At 40.6% G+C, this 22,624-nt stretch overlaps 1 protein-coding gene across 6 annotated transcripts in view; it reads right to left on the minus strand.

The window, feature by feature from the left end:
* APP (amyloid beta precursor protein) overlaps window positions 1–22,624 on the minus strand; it is a 237,348-nt gene that overhangs the window by 36,837 nt on the left and 177,887 nt on the right. For all 6 annotated transcript variants that reach the window (XM_037065134.1, XM_037065133.1, XM_037065131.1 and 3 more), the window contains 2 exons: window positions 20,482–20,610; window positions 19,543–19,642 (listed from right to left, as the gene is read on the minus strand). In XM_037065134.1, the coding sequence (XP_036921029.1) occupies window positions 19,543–19,642; window positions 20,482–20,610 (229 nt within the window). The remainder of the gene's footprint in view (window positions 1–19,542; window positions 19,643–20,481; window positions 20,611–22,624) is intronic.

Here is a 22,624-nt window from a genome sequence, read left to right on the forward strand (position 1 = left end):
CAGAGGCTGAAAGGACTCATTTTAACAAACATAATCTGGAGCCAAGAAAAATAAAACCATTTTATCATTAATTAATGAGCTCGTTTAGTCTTTCAACTCTTCAGGAATCCAACCATCTACCATCTTCCAGGCCAGTGGAGGAAATAACTAAGGCGATTTTTTTTTCACTCAGAGCTCACAGCCCCAAGGAAAGATGGACATAAAAATAATTTCCATACAATAAAGATTAAAGCGGACTTCCGCCAAGATGGAGGCATAGGTGGAAACACTGTGCCTTCTCCCACAACCAAGTTTGGCTACAACAAAAGTTTTGGTGAACTACCCACACATCCAGAGGCCAGAAAACCGAATTATACGGAAGTCCGACAGCTACGAACCGTTCAACGAGGACGGTAAGAGGTGGAGCCAGCAGCGGAGCNATTTTATCATTAATTAATGAGCTCGTTTAATCTTTCAACTCTTCAGGAATCCAACCATCTACCATCTTCCAGGCCAGTGCAGGAAATAACTAAGGCAATTTTTTTTTCACTCAGAGCTCACAGCCCCAAGGAAAGATGGGCATAAAAATAATTTCCATACAATAAAGATTAAAGCAATACAAAAAGAGTTTTAGGTCTTTGTTTCCTTAAATCATTTCAATATTAGCATCCATGGGATGATAAAAAAAGAGCAACCTTATTTTTTCTTGCTCTGCAAAGAACAAAGGAGAAACAGGTAAACGGTACAAACACGAGGAAAAAAAGCTCGGCGTTTTGAGCTGGGGATAATGCTATTACAGAATTTGCTAAGGAAGAGACAGGGCTGTCGAAGTAGATATAAGTGCATGTACCAAGGCACTGAGCGTGAACTTGTCACAAGCTGGGACTCTGCTGGATGTCAGAACACGAATAAATGAACAGGAAGCACCTCAAACAGAAGCTAGAACTTTAAGTTTGTGGGATACAGAGGGCAAAGGGGGAAGCTCAGCTGCACCAGGAGTACGCAACTAGCAGAATCCAGACGACGACATTCTATGGGTTGAGGGGCCAGCAGTTCAGTAATAGGTAAATTATAAAGTAAAAAGAACTGAGAAGGAGGGGAGATCTGGGTATCACAAGACAGTTAAGCAACATGTCAACATTAAAGTGTGAGGAAGAGATTGTGGGTAAAAACGTGTACTAGAGCCATAAAGCCAGACAGACATCGAAGGATGAGATACAAGGAGGGACAGTGCTACTTGGATGGTGGTGATGGTGCGGAGGGAGGGTGTAATGGAACAGGGTAGAGATGTTATTGGGTGGCTGGTAATACTTTTATTCTTGATCTGAGTTTTGTCCATCAGAAGAGCAAACAGAGGGCAGGAACACAGGTTTTCTGTGTGCGATGCTGAAGGTGCAATGATGTGACACACCACAGTGAGAATGTGTGGAGCCGAGGACAGCAGGGGCCCGGAGGGCTCCCGTTTACACGGAATCGGCCCACAGGAAAGCGCTGGAATGAAAATGGGAGCTGTCCAGATTCTAGAAGAGTTTTGCAGGGGTTTTTGGAAAAGAGCCCTCGTTAGATTCCCCCTAGATTAGATTTATTTATACAATAAATCCAGGCAGTTATTGTATATTGAGGTCCGTTACAGAATGAATAGTTCCAGCCACGGCGAAGTGCCACATCTTTGATGAAAATCCCTCACAGTGTCTCGCAGCAGTGCTACACAGTACATCAGGTCGCTGGCTATTGTTCGAACCGCATGGAGGAGGCAGCGCAGTTCATACCCAGATCCAGAGTGATCGGTCCTTGCGATCTCACTCCCGTGTGGAATCCGATGAGCACACTGAACAAGGGAGATGGTGACAGACTCATAGACGGAGAGTGGGATGGCAGCTGGGGGGTGGAGGGATTGAACAGAAAGGAAAAGGGACTCCTGGGCCTGGGCGACAGTCTGGTGACTGCTGGGCAGGGGGTCTAAAGAGGACTAAATGGTAATGCAAAAATGCATTGAAGATTAAATTAAAAAGTTGCAGGTTTTTTTCTTAAGTCCTTTCAGTATTAGAAGAGTCCATAGGGTGATTTAAAAAAGCAACCTTATTTTTTTTTATTCTGCAAAGAACAAAGGCGGGAATTGTGTAGGAGATGAAAAATAAAGCATGATCAGCTCGGCTTTCGGTTGCCTTGTGAACCACGGATCCTGGTGCCAGGAGGTGTGTTCCACTGAACGTGCTGGGAAACCACCCCACGGACAGTCTCTTCGTCGCGAGGAATGGGCAACCCCTTCCACTGCTCTCCACGATGCTCGGCTTCTGGCTTCATGTGGGAGATCTCACCCTAGTCTTTCCTTCTAATCACTTCCCAGTCTCAGCACCAGACCTCATCCAAGCCCCTGATGCTCTTCTAGTTGAAAATTTTCAAGAATATGCTCTGGCTGGAGTGGCACAGTGAATTTGAGCACTGGCCTACACACCAAAGGGTCACTGGTTCGATTCCCAGAGCAGGGCACATGCGTGGGTTGTGGACCAGGTCCCCAGTAGGGGGCACATGAGAGGCAACCACACATTGATGTTTCTCTCCCTCTCTTTCTCCCTCCTGCCCCTCCCTCTAAAAATAAGTAAATAAATAAATAATAAAGAAAATCTTTAAAAATAAGAAAGAAAATTTACAAGAATTCCTAGCAGTTTCCTTTCTTTAAAAACGTTGCTTAAAAATGTTATTCTCATCGCAGCACAGTTCACCTTTTTTCACCTTTACCCTGCCCTGAAAAAGTCTCAACTCAGGACAAAAGAAAAAAAAAAGGCAGAAACCCAGACTTCATCCAAAATTATGATACTCTATATAATTATCAATTTTGATCTGAGATTTCTAGCCTTTACTTTTTACAGAATCGGATAAAAATATAACTACCTTTTTCTGAATATATAATATTGAAACACAATCATCTTTGATGACACGTAACTAATTCACCTCAAAATTTACAGCGCTCTCTACTAATTAGCACAGTGCTCCAACAGCTCCCTTTTTTTGTGTTATAAGTGATCTTTACTCAAACGTACTTGAAGTTTCAACAACAAATTAAAAAATGATTCACATTATAGCGCATGTATACATGTCTTTTCATCTTCCAAGTGCAGTAAACATTAATTAAACCTGGCTAATTAAAACACCCACGGTTTACTAATTTACTCATTAATCAGCCTTGAGCAAATGTAAAGCATTTAAAGCCTTTCACAATTTGTACCAATTAAATATGAAAATTATTTTTTTAAAGGAAGAGGTCATCAATTCAAGACAAGTAGTCCTTTGGCTTAAATTTGATAACGTTTCCAAAAGAAACTTGGACGATTCTTCAAATTTGTAGGAGTCATGGGAAAGAAAAAGAAACTGCCTGTTATGGGTTGAATTGTGTTCCCCCAAAAGCTATGCTGAAGTCCTGGTACCTGTGAATGTGACCTCATTTGGAAACAGGATCTTTGCTCCTGTAATCAGGTAAAGATGAGATTGCACTAGACTGAGATAGGAGGCCAATATGGAGGAGGTCAGACCCTAATGCAGTAAGGTGGACCCGGGATCACACTGGAAAAGACACACAGAGCCAGAGACAAAGGGAGAATACAACCTGAGGATGGAGGTAGAGATGGCAGGGACGTACCTATCAGCCAAAGGAACGCCAAGGATGGTAGGCAGCACCAGTAACACAAGAGAAATGGAACAGATTCTCTTTCAGAGCCTTCAGAGGGAGAGTGGCCTGTGGGGCTCCTGCTTTTTTATTTCTAGCCTCCAGATTGATATGGATGCAGACAATGAATTATTGTTTAAGGCCACCCAGTTTGTAGTAATTTGTTACAGCTTCCCTAAGGCGTTAATACACTGTCCATAAGGGATATCCACCATTTGCTCACAGGATAACGGCTCCCAGCTATAATCACTGTAGTGGAGCCGAGTGTGGTTTCTTAGTGAGCTCTTCATTCAAGGCTAGGACACGTAGATAGAGAACAGGAGTAAAACAACCCTAATCTAAGAGTTTAACAGCCCCATCAATGCAGAGAAGCTCGCCCTCCCAACACCAGAGTGTTTCGGTGGAGACTAAACGCTCCTCTTTTGCAGCTCGCAGCTGCTGTCTTCCAGCACTTCCGCAGGGAACACCACTCCCCTGCCTTCTTGACCATCAACGGCCCCATGTCTTATCCTGCTAAGACCATGGGAATTTTGGACACCTGCTGCCAACTCTCAAGCTCAGCACGGAAGTGCAAGGGCCTCGGTGTCCAACACACAGGTTATGTCACACCCAGAAGCTGAGCTGTCCCTGGAAGCAGCAGAATGCATGACCAATGCCTGGCTGGTTGAAGGTTTTACTAACTCCAGGGCGATGACAGGACCGCATACCTACGCTCAGCGAGTAAACTGAGTGCAGCGGGGGCAGTTGGAATCACCTGTAGAATTCGGCACATTGATTTCACTTTGGGGTTCATATTGGACAGGGTGATCTTGACAAAAAAAAATCGAGGCTAAAAGAGTATAGATAAATTAGTAAAAAGATAAGTTTTAAAAATCCATCAAATCTCTTCAAGTCTAGTATATGCTTTATATACCAAAGAGGCCTTCAATCTGAAGTTCATACAGGCAGAGAGTGAAGGCTGCTAAGGTGACAGGAAAAGTGTCTTTTGTGGCCTCCTCTGACTTCCCGGGGATAAAGAAACCACCCGCGCACACTACACAGATGACGGGTGATGAATACAGAAGAGGGGTTACATTAGGTCTATTCAATGTGGCCAACAGTTATGGACTGAACTGTGTTCCCTCAAAATTCATATGCTGAAGCCCCAAGGCCAATGGAACTATACATGGAGACAGGACCTTTGAAGAGGTAATTAAAGTTCTATAAAGTCTTAAGGGTGGGACCTTCATCCAATAGCTAGAAAACAAAGAGACAACAGAGAGCTCTCTCACTCATGCACAGAGAAAATGCTGTGTGAGGACACAGCAAGGCGGCCGTCCGCAAGCCAAGGAAAGAGGCCCTGGGAGAGACCGAACCTGTAAGACCTCCAGCTTGGACTCCCAGCTTCCAGAATGGTGAGAAAAAATTCCAAAAGACAGTTTCCTCATGTGTCCAGGATATTTCCAGGATATGTGGTCTGTTCGTTTGCGATGGGGGAAGGACAAGAGATGATTAAACATGATTCTGTACCAAGACACTATATGGGATACTTTAAGAAGCACAGGAATCTAATCTGCTTTCCTGCATAACCCACACAATATGCATACTACTATTTAACAGAGCAACTTGGTACTCAGCATGCCCTTCCTTGGTAGTTTTTTTTTTGTCAGTTCTCTAAGAAGACACATGCTTCCTGAGCTCACATTAGGCTCTGTGATAATTCTCCAAGATTAAGCTTTTACTGTTTGTCATTCAGAAGGTTGACAACTTTAGGCATATTTTATTCATTTTCCCTTTCATCCCTTATTAAAATAGTTTCATTTTGAAATTGAAGAGAGTCTAAATGGGTAATTGAAGTACAACACCAGTATTAATAATACAAAAGGAAATTGAGAAATGTTATAAAGTCTGACATGTTCTGACTGAAGCCTGTACTATGTTTGTGCTGTTTATTTCTTAACTTGGATAAAGAAAATACAGCCATCAACTCTGTCACATCTAAACAAGTATTTTACAAAATCACGGCTTTGGAAAGAAGCACCACTGGAAATGCACATGGCTAGTTTACCAGAATATATTAATTTCTGACAACAATTGCTATTCTTTGTTCAAGAACAATGTAAACATAATCTAAATCTTTAAGAATCCTTATATTTTTGCTATTTCATATAATCGTGAATTTTAAAACTTCTGGACAATCACTTCTGGGAGATGAGGAAAATGAAGATTTCTGTAGGTCTGAGCTGAGGTCCAGGAATCTGAATTTTAAAATAACCATCCCTCTAAATTACTGGGCTTCACTTGGTCCCAAGAACACTTTCAGAAACAAGAAGTGGCTTCCAGAGCAACCTCCCCAGGGAGTGCCTTTTTCTCTGGGAGAATTTCAGATGAGCTCTCAGCTGCCTTTCACGTCCTATGACTTACAGCAACCAAGCCAAAGACATGAGCAAATGCCAGACACTCCTATCTGCCTATTGGCTGATGGCACAAACGTGCAGAAATCACACAGGGCAGTGCGGAAGGCTCAAGGTACAAGTGCGGTTAATCAGGGCATCACACTAGCATTCCCCATTGGTGGGTTCCAAGGACCTGCAGCCCAGATTAACAAGGCCTCCTGTAAAACTAAAATCCTGAGACTCAGTTCTCCACGGAGGGCCCCCAAATCGGCTCTGAGTTGTTTTTTTTTTTTAAAGAAAAAGCATTATATTTTTTCACGCTCAAGCATGTGAAGACCTCCTTTGATTTCTGAAGGGTCCTGGCAAGATGTGTTGAACACCTTGGGTCTTGACCATTTTTACGGCGTGGTCAGAGTCTCTGAGTTTGATCAAGCCACGTAATCACCCAGAATCCTTAATCTGAAAACTGAAGTCTGATTGCTCCACCTTCCTGTTCCACTGAGGAGGTGTTAGCAGCAGCAGCAGGGTGGACACGGCCATACTGAGTGGCCCTGTGGAGGGGGAAGGACCCATCTCTTCATTTCACATCAAAGAGACCGAGGAAGCAAAGTCTCTTACATTTTATACAATATTTGACTTATGTATGGGTGCCATGTTAATCAACACATAGGCTACTTGGGCCTATTCTGGGGGGCAGGGAATAATTGTGTTTTAGTATAGTATATCCACAGACAGTCACACCTTAATTTCTCTTCTTATGCCTGAAGCAGGTACTTCAGGTATAAGAAGGCTTCTCCCTTAAGACAGAAAGGAGGCACTCAAGTGTTGAGAAATCAGATTTCTGCCAAAAGGAGGGTGAGGGGGATGAAGTAGACTTGGCCTGTGAACTCTAAATTCATTCTGGCAGGGCTCCCATACGTAAAAAGATTCTCCCTGTAGCCCCATCCTATTCCTACTTTCCTTGAAACAACTTCTTTTCCTCCCTGGTTTCCTCATAGTAACGGATATTGCCAACAGCAGCTTGGAAAGTGCTGAAGGTTGATTCTCCGCAGAAAATTGAGGGGCTATTTATATTAAAGTTACTATCCTCAAAATACTTAAACTTGGTTGGGTTGCCCCAAATGCTTGTCCTCAGTATTAAAAACATTGCCGAGAACTTGCAGAACTTGTTTGACTGACACCAGCTACCCTAACGAACAGGAAGGGAGAACAGCAACAGTGTATTTGGAAGTATTTCCTCCCTTTTTACCAGAATTCCAGAGAAACTGAGAACTGTACGGTTAGAACAGAATATAAAATCTTGGAAGAAGAAAACAGATGACCTAAGAGTTTCACTGCATATACTCGAACTGGTGGCTTAAACCATTTCCATCTAAGTTTCCTGAAATGTTGCATTTGATTTCCTTATGATTTCAGGGGCATTGAACCCCAAACTGAGAGAAATATAAACTAAACAGGAGGCTGAGAAAAGGAAACTAAGTCGGTTGTACAACATTTGTCTTTACAGTTACTTATAAGCAGTCAAAGCTTATCCAAGAATACTAATACTGAGGAGTACCCAGGGGCACACAGAAGTGCCTCCGTCCCCAGGTGCTCAGTATATCCATAGGAATATGGTGTTGAATTAGAAAAGACTTCACATTTTAATTCTTTAGACAGAGTCAAATAGTCCCATGAAAAGGTTATACCCATATACTGATCAGCAGCTTCTGAAATCTCATTTTCACTTACTCATGTCATAACAGTGTATGACACATTTTTAAGAACCATCAACTGGATAATTTTTAAAATTATGTTTTGATTTGTACTTTTAATTACAAAAATGTGTTCATCTTTTCCTCTATGACTACTAAAAATGATCTTTTTCAGTGAACCAGAGTCATCATATTTTATAGTCAAATACTGATACAATTCGTTTAGGTTTTCACCTGACACATTTTTTGTGGTGTATCGTTTTTACCACGTGGATTGAGAACATAACTGTAGAGGTAAGCCTGACTGAATTACTGGGTTGCTTATCAACCTTTCGTAAGTTGAATACACTCTAAATCACTAGTTCTCAAAGTGCATCTGAGTCACCTGCACTCAATTCACTGAACTACACCAGCCAGGGCTAGGCATAAAAAAGTTTTAATGTAACAAAGAATGGTCATATTATGAATGATTAATACTTCCAAGTCAGCCACATATATGATACTTTCCTCAGCGTATGTCACATCAAAAAGGGCATGTTTGGCAACTTTCTGTTACATCAAACATATTGATTCTCATTTGAGAATAAAATCCATTTTAATTATTTCAAGGCTCAGTAACCATCAACAAAATATAAAGACAGGATTTTGCAAAAGAAGAAATGATTTAGAATTTCAAATAGCAATCTCTCAACTTCCCATACCGTGTGCCCAAAACCTGGGATGTGAAATTTGGTTTGCTTCTAGTTTCCTAATTAAAAATGATATAAAATGCTAATAAGCAAAATCATATTAATGTGATATGTTTCCTTTTGTGTCGCTGCTCATGCCTCAGGAAGTTCCTTCATAACTTGGCAGAGCTTCAGAAACTATAGCCTCTAGCTCTGCTTCACTCTTACAGCCTCTGGGAGGGAAGAAATGAATAGTTTGCTAAGGCCAGGCTGGCTCCGGCTACTGCTTGGGAGTGGCCTGAGACTTGGAGCTGCGCCTTCTTCCTTCCATAAGAGGTTAACATCTCTGATCTCCACTAGCCGTAGGGGCAGCGTTATCAAGTTTCATTGTCAAGAGGAAGCTGAACACTCGTCCCTCTATCTGCTCTCAAGGGCTGGGCAGACTCATCTAAATGCCACGCAAAGCAAAAAGTGAAGACACAGAGACTTGCACAAGATGATACAAGTGCTCATTTTTTGCTGTTTCAAAGAAATAAACAGGACTTAACTCAAGCTTCCATGACACATGTAAGTGAATATTTATAAAAAACAACACCCTATGCAAGTTATTTTAAATCCACTGTCTTAGGTCAAGAGATGTGTCACCAGCACTGAAATAAAAGAAACAGCCTGGTCTTGGTCCTTTGACCATCTCTTTCTCATTCCAAGACCACAAGACTCTCTCTGAACGGTGTTGTGATTTGTATGGGGTCAACACTCCTTCGGACACATGACTCATAATTTGAAAAAAGTTAATAGATTGATCACTTAATTCTGATGAGCTAGTATACCCCACTGTCTATGACTGACTTTCCAAAGTAGCCCACAGCACGTGTGACAGGAGAACAGTTAACTGGAGTAACGGGCCTTATCTGGGGAATACATTGTGACATTTATTTGAGTTGAATGGCAAGGTGCAAATTAGCATTCCTTCCAAACTGTCTCACATGGGAATGAACATATTCCTCTCCTTCCCAGTTAGTCTTGTGGATGTATTTAAAAATTCGTCTCAGTTTGAATGTACCTCTGTACTTAGGACGGCACCTATCACTATCATTTTTATTCTCTTCTTTTCAAATATGAGCCCTGGAGGCAGCTGCCTGTGAAAAAAAAATAACCAGAGCCCTCGCCCCAGTCTGAAATCATTGCCTGTTCCCAAGACTCCACAAAAACAAAATCAGGACACATCTGCTGCAGGGTTCCATGCCAGAGAGCAGTCTAGCAGCCACCACTGTGGTCTGACTTCCCTCCCCAATCATTTTAGTTAGGATTCCTTTTTGGCTTTTGATTCAAATTACAGGACCATACGTAAAAGCTGGGGAGTTAATTAAAAAACCAACAACCCAGAACCACACTGAATCATCCCAGAAATCAGCAGAGCCTGTGGGAGGCACTGCCTCAGGTTTCGCCCACGTGGTGGGAATGCACCCCCCCCCCCCCATAAGAGAATGGCATGAAAACAGACAAAAACTACTGATTTGTCACAGTCATGATTCACGGCAAAGCTCACACAGACATTTGCTCGAATCTCATCAAAATTCAGATCATTAAGTGACAGTGTGCTAAATCAATTTTCCTGTCACGTCTAAATATTAGCCTTCCTAAATAAGATCAAGTGGAATCATCTGATAGTGGATATCTTTTTACATAGTTAATGTTATAGAAATTTCATAAAAAATTACAATAGCAATAGTCCCCAAATCGATCTATAGATCCAACGCAATCCCTATTAAAATGCCAACTTCCCCCCTTTTATTTTGCAGAAATAGAGAAGAAAAGACCTGAAATTTCATATGGAAAAGCAAAACACCTAAAATAGTCAAAACAATCTTGAAATCTTGAAAAAAGAATCTAAATAGAAGACTTCCCTGATTTTAAAACTTTCTACAAAGCTACAGTAATCAACACAGTGTGGTACTGTAATAAGGATCAACATATAGATAAAATAATAGAACTGACAGTCAAGAGATAAACCCTGGCATCTCTGGCCAACTAATTTTAAACAAGGGGGCCATGACCATTTAAGACAGGAAGGCTTAGTCTTTTACAATAAATGGTGCTGGGACTTGTAACATCCAAATGCAAAGGAATGAAGTTGGACCCTTACTTCATACCACATATAAAAATGAACTAGCAATGAATCCAAGGTCTAACTGTTGGATCTGAACTCTAACACTCATAGGAAGAAGCATAGGTACAAGTCTTTTTGACGGTGAACTGGGCAATGGGTCTTAAATATAATACCAAAGCCAAAGCACCACCAACAAACAGATGATATTGAACTTGATCAAAGTTTAAAAATTTTGTGTGTTCAAATGATATAAGAAAGTAAAAGTGAAAGGGCAACCTATAGAAAGGAAGAAAATATTTTCAAATCATATATTTGTTAAGAGTCCAATACCCAGAACATACAAATAACATTTACAACTCAATAATAAAAAGGCAAAGAATCCAATTACAAAGTAGGCAAAGGATTTGAATAGATCCCACTTGTCTATTTAGATAGAAAAAATAATCCATAGTGAGCCATCCCAATGGCGGGAAGTGAGCGATATGGCTGATACACCATCTAATGATTGTGAGCATTCATTTGGATCACAAGAAACAAGATCAATATGCCACGTGGATTTATGTATATTAATGACTATAATTTGTCTGCCAGAACAATACAGAGGAGGCTTATTTGTATCAAATGAAATCTTCAATCTTCATTCGTCCTAGAAACTGTATTCTTTTTAATATTGTTAAAGGAATGACTTTTCCTTTACAATTATGGCTTAGAAATTCAGAAAATATGTATTTGCCAGAAGAGAAAACTATTGTTCAGAAAGACTGATGTTGTTTTCACACATAATTTACGTCAATAATTCTTATACATTATGTGAAATGCGGACTTCCTGATGACTTCCACAGATTAGCAGGATGACACATACACTACATCCATAGATTCAGTACCTAAACTCCTAAAGAAGGAAGATGGCTTGAATATCACATCAAAAAATGTATAGAGAGCACTCAATGCACAGAAAGCACTAAGCCAGCCATTGAGGGCAAGTCAAATGCTTAAGGGCTGTGACCCCCTAAGACCGTTTACAGACCAGTTCAGTCTGAAGTGTTAACTCACTGGTGTAGACAGGTCAGTATCTTGCTGTTTAGAGACATATGCACACGGCAGCCAACAAATCAGAAAACTTGGATGCTAGTGTCATAACACAGTTTCCAATTGTGAAGATTAAAGTGCTTATATGGCAGTTCACTTGACAATGAGTTTTCATTTTCTCATTTATAAATAAGAGTTTCTTTGGTGCCACAAAAGACTCCGAACAGCCAAATACTCCTGAGGAAAAAGAAAGGCTGGAGGCATCATGCTCCCTAATTTCCAACTACACTCAAAAGCTATAGTGATCAAAACAGCAAGAAACTGGCATAAAAACAGGCACATAGATCCATGGAATGAAATAGAAGAGCTCAGAAATAAACTCACACATATGGCCAGTTAATTTATGACAGAGGAGCTAAGAATATACAATGGGAAAAGGACAGGCTCTTCAACCAGCAGTGTTGGGAAAACCGGACAGCTACGCCCAAAGGAATGAAAGTGGACCAGTCTCTTACATAATACACAAAAATGAACTCAAAATGGATTAAAGACTTGAATGTAAAACCTAACATCACAAAACCCCTGGAAGACAATATAGGTGGTAAGCTCTCTGACACTGATCTTGGTAACGAATGTTTGGACCCAACTTCAAAGCAAAGGCAACAAAAGCAAAAATAAATAAGCCAAACTCCATCAGACTGAAAGAGCTTTTGCACAGCAAAGGAAATCAACAAAATGAAAAGGCATAGTACTGAATGGGAGGAAATATTAGCCAGTCATGTATCTGAAAGAGGTTTATTATCCAAAATATATAAAGAATGCACCCATGCAACACAACAGCAAAACAAAAACTTGATTAAAAATGGGCCAAAAGTCTTAATAGACATTTTTCCAAAGCAGACATAGAGATGGTCAACACACACATGAAAAGATGCTCAACACCAATAATCGTCAGAGATACACAAATGAAAACCAGGAAGAGCAAGTGTTGGCATGCACATGGAGAAAGGAGAACACGTGTGCACTGTTGGTGGGAATGCAAATTTGGGCAGACACTATGGAAAACACCAGGGGGCTTCCTCAAAAATTAAAAATAGATCTACCATATGATCCAGTAATTCTACTTCTGGGTCATCTGAGGAAAACAAAAACACTGGTTCTAAAAGGCACAGAAACCCCGATGTTCATTGCAGCAATATCGACAATAGCCGAGATATAAACACAATCTACGAGTCCAGTGAGGGATGGCTGGAGAAAGAAGATGTGCTGTGCACACACACAGCGGAATTCTATTCAGCCGTCAACACAGAAAATCTTGTTGTTTGTGACAACACAGACAGACCTTGAGGGCATTACACTAAGTAAAACAAATCAGACAGGCACAGGTGAATATCACATGACCTCATTCACATGTAGAATCTAAAAAACAAAGCTAACAAGCAAACAGAAACCTACCTTGTAAATAACAGAGAACTGGTGGGAGGGGAGGTGAAATGGGTAAGGGGCCAAAAGGGACAAACTGCCAGCTATGAAATAAGTAAGTCATGGGCACGTAGGTGCAGGTTGGGGACTACAATTCATAGTGCTGTATGACATATTTGAAAGTTGCTAAGAGAGTAGAACCTCAAAGTCCTCACATAAGAAGAACAATACGTTGGTAACTATGGACAGAGACGGATGTCAGCCAGCCTCACTGTGGTGGTAACTATGGACAGAGACGGATGTCAGCCAGCCTCACTGTGGTGACCCTCTCACTGTGCACACTCTCACTGTGCATCCTCTCACGGATGTCAGCCAGCCTCACTGTGGTGGTAACTATGGACAGAGACGGATGTCAGCCAGCCTCACTGTGGTGACCCTCTCACTGTGCACACAAACACCGAATCATCATGTCGCACGTGAAACCAATACAGTGCTACAGGTCAACCGCACCTTACTAAAACAATAAATAAAATCAGTGGCTGTATTTTAGAAGAGTTCGTTGTTCTGCTAATAGGGGGCAATATGCATGGAGAGGTAGGCAAACAAACCTTGATCCTATCTGTGATGCAGGTAACAGTACTGCAGAAAATATGAAAAGGGGCATCAAAACTACCATAAAACCAAAGAAGAAACACGCCTTTGATAATGTATGATATAAATAGATGTTCTTGTTTCCAAATACTTCAATCAGCTGTAAAATATAAGATCTACATACCCTTAAATGTAATTTTTATGAAAAACAAAGAATAAAAGCAGCCTAGGTTAACAACTCCCTCTTTACTTTTACAATTTCTTTTCTGGTTGATACCATTCCTTGGGTAACAATTAAACATAAGCATACTTAAAATTCTCAGTAGTAACGAATGTTCCATTGTGTTCATCTGGCTAAAAAAATAGTGCTGCAAATAGTGCTGTAAATAGTCTAGTTTTAACACACACTACTTGAATTCATTAAATCCCCAAACCAATGGATTTATCAAGAACAGAGAATGGAAACACTGTTCTTGAAATCGGCATGCTGTGTTTTCTCCTGAAGAGCTGAACATTTTATCAAGAGGCCACAGTCAAATGGAATAAGAAATTCTAAGCATCCGTTCATTAGCACAAGTTCCTTGATGTTCCGCCATGTATTTCAGTCCTGCCCCATTCACCATGGACTGGTTCTGCCAGGAATCCTTCCAACATCTGGTTTATAATAATTCATGTTTTTGATTAATTCTGAATGCTAAGAGGAAGAAAACCAGTAAAAAACAATGGTGCCTTCTACCCCCTTTCCTTCCTACTGTCTTCCTCATAAATTCGCCCTTAGGGCATTTCTGTGAAACAGCCGCCCTGAATGGAGCGCTGCAGTATTTTTAGCCTTGAGGTAGCTGCAAAATGAAGCACTTTGATAAATAACCTTGGTGCCAATAGAGAGGGGAAAACAGAATCTGTTTAGCATAGATTTAAGGAAGACGACGAAGGGCAAAAAAAGTCCAATCGTTTTGAAACAGCAAGTTGACAAAGCAAAGGTCGAGCCAAACAACAGTAGAAACAAAGAGATCCCGCTCTTTTGAAGGGTTCAAGGTGATTAAAAAGAACACGGACATTGAAGAGGACGTATATTTTCTTTAAAATTATGATTCTATCATTTGTTGAATAAAAAACAGCTACTTTAAGTGAATAAAAGAATTTTTCCCTTTACAAACGATGCCTGAAGCCTCCTTTGTAAAAAAAACTTCATAATTTGCATGCAAATAACTTGTTTTTTTTTAAGGAAAACATTAATAAATAACTGTGCTTGGGGACCTGCACTTAATAATTTAAACTTAACTGAAACACTATTATTAACAAAAGGCAAGTTTTTATAAAACAAATCATAGGGCAGTTTTGATAATCGCACAGACTAGTGAAATGCATGGAACAAGCAGCTGTGGACTGTGGTGGTCAGGACTGTCAAACCAGACGACACACTTAAAACATGAAGTGTCCAAGTATGTAACTTGGGCAGATGACCAAACAATCCAGTGTCATGGACATGACACACAACAATCAGTAAATGTTACTAATGACTGCCCTCAGAACTCTGGCTTTATTCTTTATTTTGATGGCTTTGTCGACTGCACCCATTGTGTTGGCTTGATCAACAGGGCTGCAGAGAATGCTGGGGCCGTGGGAAAATCTGCTTTGTGCCGCGCTGTGCTTGTGCTGAGGAAGGAGCTCAGGCGAGTCTTTAGGGTTCTGGGGGTCCACCCGATCAGCCTGAGAAGCGCCTACCCCGTGGTCTGGGCAGTTGCTTCAACCTTGTCTGTGATTACTCTAACACTCAGAAAGCACCAGGCCCTCAGCAGGATCCTGAGGATGCAAAGATGACCAAGACATGGCCTGGAAGAGCTCCAAGGATGGGTACCGGAGGACATGCAAACAAACAATTAAGCACCAAGCAGAGTACTGTATTACAGGTGGATACACAGTGCTTGAGATGCTGAGGCTAAGGAGAAGAAAATTCTACCCAACAGAGGAGAACGGAGAGCACAAGGAGCGTGAGTTTTTGGACTTATGCCGATCTTGGTCTCAATTCCACTTTCATCACTTTAACTGTCTCTTAAGGGCAGGTTACTGACCTTTCTCTAAAGTCCAGTTTCTTCGACTGCAGATAGGGGGTGCTATCACTGAATTCACCCGTGTTGTCCTTAGCTCATGTGTGTGCATTTGTGTGGATTACAAGAAAACCCCACTTGAGGTGGACATGGCCCAGTGCTGCAGGGCTTGGTTCCGTGAATGGGGTGTGGAATGAAGGTAAGTCTACAATTTTTCCCCAAACCGTCTGCCACATCTCTATGTTATGGCCCTCAACCTTCAGGGTGAACTTTTTAAAAGAACTTGGACCATCAACATCCTCAGTAACAGACACTCATTGCTTCGCTACTTGGCTGTCGCTCAAATGCCAGCTCTTCTCTCTTGTTCTGTATGCAAATTAGTCAAAAGTTTATAGGAGCATGGGCATTTTATTGGAGTATTGAGGAGTGCTTCTCAAGCCAGAAAGAACCAAGGAAAGGTTTTACTTGCACTTAAGCTGAGAACTGGGGCGGCCCTGAAGAGGAAGAATTTGGGTAGAAGGGGCCATGGAGCAACAGGAGGCAGCATGGCCAGAGTTCGGAGCCTTGTGAAGCTCAGGAGGGAGGGATAAGGGTCTGAACTAGGGTGGAGAGTGTACAGGGCAGGGGTCACATGAATACCAGGGGCAGAATATAGATGCCTCGAGATTTAGAAGAAGTCATGGGAGAGGGAGAGGAAGGCACCATGGATAAGTATGGGACAACTGGGAGAACTCAGAGTTAAAACTGTAGAAGGAGTAAATTTTAAGAAGAACAAATGAGTTCTCCATACACACTGACTGTAGTTTGAGAAACACGTGCGACACAGTGGCTTATGTCACTGGGACTCAGTAGACGGGCTATCAGACCTATGAATTTGGGTCTAGTTTGTGAACAGAATTCTGATGGACCCTATTCTCTAGTCAGTTACATTCTGCTATTCTCAGTAATCTGATGGCGATTCCCACTTTCACACCGCCTTCTTTCTAGTGTGGCTAGCTGCTTCTTTATTCACCCACAACAGAGAATTCGACCTGAATGGGAGCAAAAATTAACTGCAGCAGATACACCTGCATCGCTAAAGATACTGGCAGTTCCTCAGACTGGGGTAACGCTTCATCTCAAGAGCACTTGTTACTCTTATTTAAACCATTATATTTCTCTCCATTTAATGTAGATGTTTCACTGCGTTAATACATCCTAATTGCCCACATTTATTGGCACAAACTTTTACATAAAAGGCATGCATTTATAGGTACTTTCTGATCTTGTCTTTTTGCCAGTGGCTCTGAATTTTATCATTTTTTTTATTTGCACAGAACTGACTCCAAATCTAAAGTTTGATTACACACAAAAAGGCAGATAAACACAGGTCAGACTAATGAAAAGCATTTAATTCGAAACTATTAAATGCACAAGATATAAATTAGAAGAAATCTGTGAAGATCCCATTTAGAAAGTAAGCTAAAAAACAATGCCTATCATGCAAAATTTCACACATAAAGGCAAAAAGAATACTACAGAGAACTTCCAAATACCCTCAGCTTAAACAATCAGCTTAAACAAACCCACGCCACTCTTATTTTATGGATATTCCTACTTTGAAAGTGAGTTATTTTTAAACCTTTTTTCAGATGAGAACAACCACAGAAGACAACTAAAATTGCGGTGCATAAAAGCCACTCTCCCCAGGGAGCTTTCTTTCTCTAACTTTGTTTGAAGCTCAAATGGTGCAGACGTCTATTTAATGGAGGTTCATTACAAGCTTCTCTTTCTTTTGGAAACAGCCATTTAAAAATGGAGGCCAGAAAGATTTTTTTTGAAGATTATTTTTCAGGATTTGGTGTCTAGTATATGGACAATGACAAAAACATTAAAAATAATGTGCTGTTAATCCCACTTAATAGCTGAGCATTTCTTTTTTTAAAAGAGAATTCCACAATTCCAGTGATCTGAGTGATTCCAATGGTTCTGAAGATCCCCCCGTCACTGAGATCTGAAGCTTACTGTGTGGCCCTATTCTTAGGCATTCTGTAACGCTCCAGACATCTGAATCGCCATCTGTTCTGTGGAAGGGTGACTCATTAGTGGACACTGTTTTAGTACATTCTCTTGCTGAATAAAAAGTCCTGGTAATTTAATTACCAGGAGTCCACCATAATTACTAGGTGAGAGTGAATTATTAGTGGTCATCAACTGTCTAGTCCTTTGTAGAAGCTTATGATTCCTCTACAGTTTGGGATTACTGGCAGCACCTTAATTAAGTCACATACACATGAAAGTAACCTTGGTAAGAGAGCTATAAGGCAAAGATACATTCCTCTAGAAGATTTGAGCTTCAGTTCATAAGAATGTGATTTCTTTGATTTCTGTCGCTTTACAACTTATTGAAAGATTTTCTTACACTTATTTAAACTACAGTATTTTAAAGAACCCTTACACATATCTATCCTTCAAATACATCTAACAAGAATATTTTATTCTTATGGAAACTTAACAGAGTTAAAAATTAATTGGAAATCCTGCCTCCAATCCACGGTGTAGGCTAAACACTCTACTGACTATCCTGAGAGCTTGCTCCCTTTTTGAATGAAAGTTTAGATGATATAGTTCCTTTTCAATGCGTGTTACCAGTAGTAGGCTTGATTAGGTTTGTTAGTACACAGTACTACTCGTCCATCATCCTCTGATATCTGTCAAACACCGACTGATAACAATACAAACAACATTTACAAGGCAATACGTTAGAAAGGAAAGAATAAAATGGCTTTGGCTCAAAATGTAAAGTGCAAGCCAAGAGGTGTTTTGGACAATTGAAAGGAGCGATTCTTAGGAGTCTATCCATCTACAACACCCTGGCTGTTCGGATTTCAGAGAAGCTGCGTCTATGGAGAGAGAGACACATAGCACATACATATTGCTTATTTGCTGAGAGTTTATGCATCACATCTCCAGGGCTACATACATTTCTCTTGTTGAAAGATTCACTACAGTAGTTGCCATCTATGTACTTTTGTGAGTTAAGTTAAACAGATATGGGCATTTGGGGGCTTTGTGAAGAATTATGTGATACTTTACTCCCTTCTCCAGGGAAAACAGAGCTGGGAGAACTTATATGAAATATTAAAGACGTCATTAGGACAACCAGGGTCATACAAGATACTGGGCACACATATCAATTTCCTGGTTTTGGAAATGTATCACAGTTTGAAAGATGTTACTATTCAGGACTGTGGGTGAAGTATACAGTGGACTTTGTATTATGTTTCCAACTTCTTATGAGTATATGATTACTTCAAAATAAAAGCTTCATAGAAGACAGTGGGCATATCGCTTAATTACGTTTAAACAACAATGTGGTTCAGACAATCGTCATGGCTATTGTGGGTAGGGGGGTAAGGGAGGGGTTCCCAGAAAGATGTGAATTACTGAATATAACATATCCTCAAGGTCAGAAGTCGCAGTTTTGTGCTTTTGCTCTGCTACTTAGTAGGATGTGTGTGACATAGTCAAGAAAGTTTCTTAAATTGTAAGTTTGAGCTCCTTCATTTATGAAATGGGGATATAGTATCTCTCAAAGCTTACGACAATAAAGGATTACAAGATGAAAAGCTGGTTGTCTTCATTACACTGTAAAGTATCAAAGCACCCTAAGGTAATACTTATAAGACTGACAAAATTAGAAGAAAACTCTTGACAAGTAAAAGCCAATAAACGGCTCATCGTTGCACAAACATACCATAGGTCACCTTCCCCCACGTTTATAAGAATGAATAGTGAAGACCTGATGCAATTGCTCAGGTGAGGGCCCCATTCCCCAGTTTTATTTCGAAGGAATTTGCTCTTTCTCCTTCCACATACGAGGACACTGGTGATTGCTGATGCAGATGAACCTGTTCTCTGATGGTCTGGTACAGGAGCAAAACACGTGGTTATGCACGGCATTGAAAGAACAGCTTACTTACCAACTTCATCCTGAATCTCCTCGGCCACCGCAGGGACATTGTAGAGCAGGGAGAGAGACTGGTTCATGCGCTCGTAAATCACACGGAGGTGTGTCATCACCTGCACCAAAGGGCACAGCTCCAGGTAAACCATCTCTGGAGTAAGGACATTCTTTTTCCTTACCATGCATCACAGACAGATACAAACTTCAAAAGGAAACCGGAAAAACACTGCTGAAACTTTGACCCTGAAAGGGCATCCTTATTTTCCTCCTTCTCCCACTGTTTGCTCCCTCACTTTAGAGTGGCTTTAAACTTTCCCTTATATTGTATGCTTGCAACCATAAAATGCAGAGCCAATTAAAAGGATCATTGCATCCAACTCTAGTTCTTAATACTGAGGTCCCTAAATAACCTCTGATGTCCTAATTACATTGCTTTGCAAATTTGTAAATAGATGAGAATATGTTTTAATCTGACTGGATATTTCATGAAACGAAGTACAGATGAATTTTGAATTCCTCAGTTGAAAGAAATGTACAGTTTCATATTTCCAGCGGTAGATTCTCCTTTGGGAATGGAGAAGCATAAAACATATTTATGACAGGCTCACATTACTCCCAAGCGTTGTGAGTTTCTGATTGCCTACCATGATTTAGTTGAACCAATTTCAGAGGTTTTGCTTTATATACCTTTTGTTTTCTTCATTTTAGTCATCAGAGATTTAAATGGCTCCTTTGAGAATCAGCAGTAGACACTGAAGATTTTTTATGTTCCTTATCAATAATTCAGAAATTGCCAAACCCCACGCTGATCTAAGTCAGGCCTTTAGAATTTACCGGGCATTAAAGAGTAGCTGCCTAACACCCACGGCTACTCTGGGAATAAGAGAAGATCTGACCCAGAGACCAAGAACACTGGACCGCCAAAGCCCCGGGCAGTCCCACACTTCGTGCTCACCTGAGACCGGATCTGAGCAGCCTTCTTTGGATCCACCATGCGCACGTGTTCGAAATGCTTCAGGGTGTGCTGTCTGTCTTTCTGCTCGGCACGGACATACTTCTTCAGCATGTTGAACACATGACGAGGCTGTTGGGGAAAAATGTTAAAAAAGTAAGTCAACTTTGTGCAAAAATACTGCTTCTTCCGGTGGCTCTGGGGCACACATCCCACTCATTCATTCCCCCGGTGTAAAAGCTTTGGGAACCTTCTCTTTGGAATTCCCCGTTCTAAACATTAATCCCATTCCTTTGCTAATGGGCAATTGCTTAGTCCATTGGTCGCTTTTCACTTCTAAAAGGTCGTTTAATATTTGATGTATATGATAACTGTCCTGGATCAACACTTTCTTCTTACATGGGAGCATTCTGCTGTAGAAGGGGAGTGGACTGTTGATCTGCTGGATTTAAGTTCCGTCCTTCCCTCCTCTCACCCAAACATACAGAGGCCATGCGGCCGCAGTACTAACGCACAGTCTTAATGGTTATCTCAGCGGCAATGTTGCACAAATGATCCCACTGTAAGCAGCATGTAACAGTATAATAATCAAAATGAGGAAAACAATTGGCAACTTAACCACTGCTAATTTAACCAAGAAAATAATTGATAAACTCTAAGAGGCATTAAATTTTCCAATGTGAAACTGTAGTTATTTTACTTTGAAATTTAATTAAATTCTTCCTATGCTATTGGATTCTAATGCTTGCAGCAACAATTCAATTTCTTCTTAAGTGCTTCTATATTTTTCTAATTGTTTCCATTTTAATAATTCCAACCTTACTTGAAAGCTTTCATTCTCATAAAACAAAGGACAAGACCTCTTTTGACTTCAACGATTCCACCGACTATGTGATTTTTAATGATTTCCAAAGATACATATTTCTTTTTCATTAAAACGACAACAAAAGAATAACCAATGGAAGTTCGTATCAAGAACAGAATTTTGGCCAGTTGGGTAAACTTAGTAATTGTTAATGAATGAGTCCTAGGCACCACAAAAATCTGTTGGAAGGGACAGAATTTATTCCCAGACATGGGGATGGGGTCAGAGGTGGGGGTTGTAAGAGCTTATGGGATGTGACTCCCCCTCTGCTTTTTGCTGGTTTAACTAGGGGCCACCTCTCTGACATCCCAGGTATAAGTGGTCTTCCTCTGTGTTCCCATGAGAGGCCACGCAGATCCCCAGTATTGCGCTTAGCAAAATCTATGAAATCAGTTATGTTTCTGACTACCCTCTTCAACTGTGAGATCTTTAAGAAGCAGGTTTGGTCTTTCTTTATCAGGAATCATATGATACACAGTGCCTGGCTCAGAGAGGATGCTCTGTGCTTCGTAGCTAGCTTAATGTCTTCCACAGGCCACACTGCTATGCTTAAGAAAACAAATACATGCATGCAATAATAAGAAAATAAGCCCGCACTCTTCTGTCTCACTTATTTCTTTTATCTTCTCCATAATCTCAACAGAGGCAGACATCAAAGCTTGCCATACAGTTTTTGGCCACATGTCATTCTTACTTGCACTGTGATACATGGTTGAAATGACAAAAGGTCCGAGAGCGGTCTTTTCAATTTTAAAAGAAGAAAAGTAGTAAGAGGTAACAATCGACAAACTACGTATATATGTACTTAAAAGATGATAAATTTGCATGCGTTAATTTGAAAAAGGTAATTTGTAAAAGGTCAGTAGTTAAGGGCTGACTATTGTTGAATGTGAGGGATAGTTTATATGCACGACTGTGCAATCGGGATGGTACCCACCCTGGATGCTTGCTTGTTATTGAAACCGAGGCCTCAAAACTCCCTCTAGTTCTATTGCAATTATACTTTCAAAGCTGGAGACAAAAAGGGTTGCAACTAATTGTGTTTATTCATGATGTCCCTGCCCCTCATTTATGCAGCTGTCTCCACGCTCTCTCCATTGCTCTACTTTGTTTATTTTCCTTGAAAAGGCTTTACTGTTCAAAGAGTTTTTAAAAAAGAAATAATATAAAAATAATTCAATTACACATAAAGATTACACCATAACTTTCTTTTCTTTTCTATTTTTTGGGGGGGGAATCGGGGAGCAGATAGTCCCCTGTAAATGCTCCCAATGAGGCATT

This window comes from Sturnira hondurensis, unplaced genomic scaffold (assembly GCF_014824575.4).
Source record: "Sturnira hondurensis isolate 20B ecotype Veracruz unplaced genomic scaffold, ASM1482457v3 Scaffold0015596, whole genome shotgun sequence".
Lineage (NCBI taxonomy): Eukaryota > Metazoa > Chordata > Mammalia > Chiroptera > Phyllostomidae > Sturnira > Sturnira hondurensis.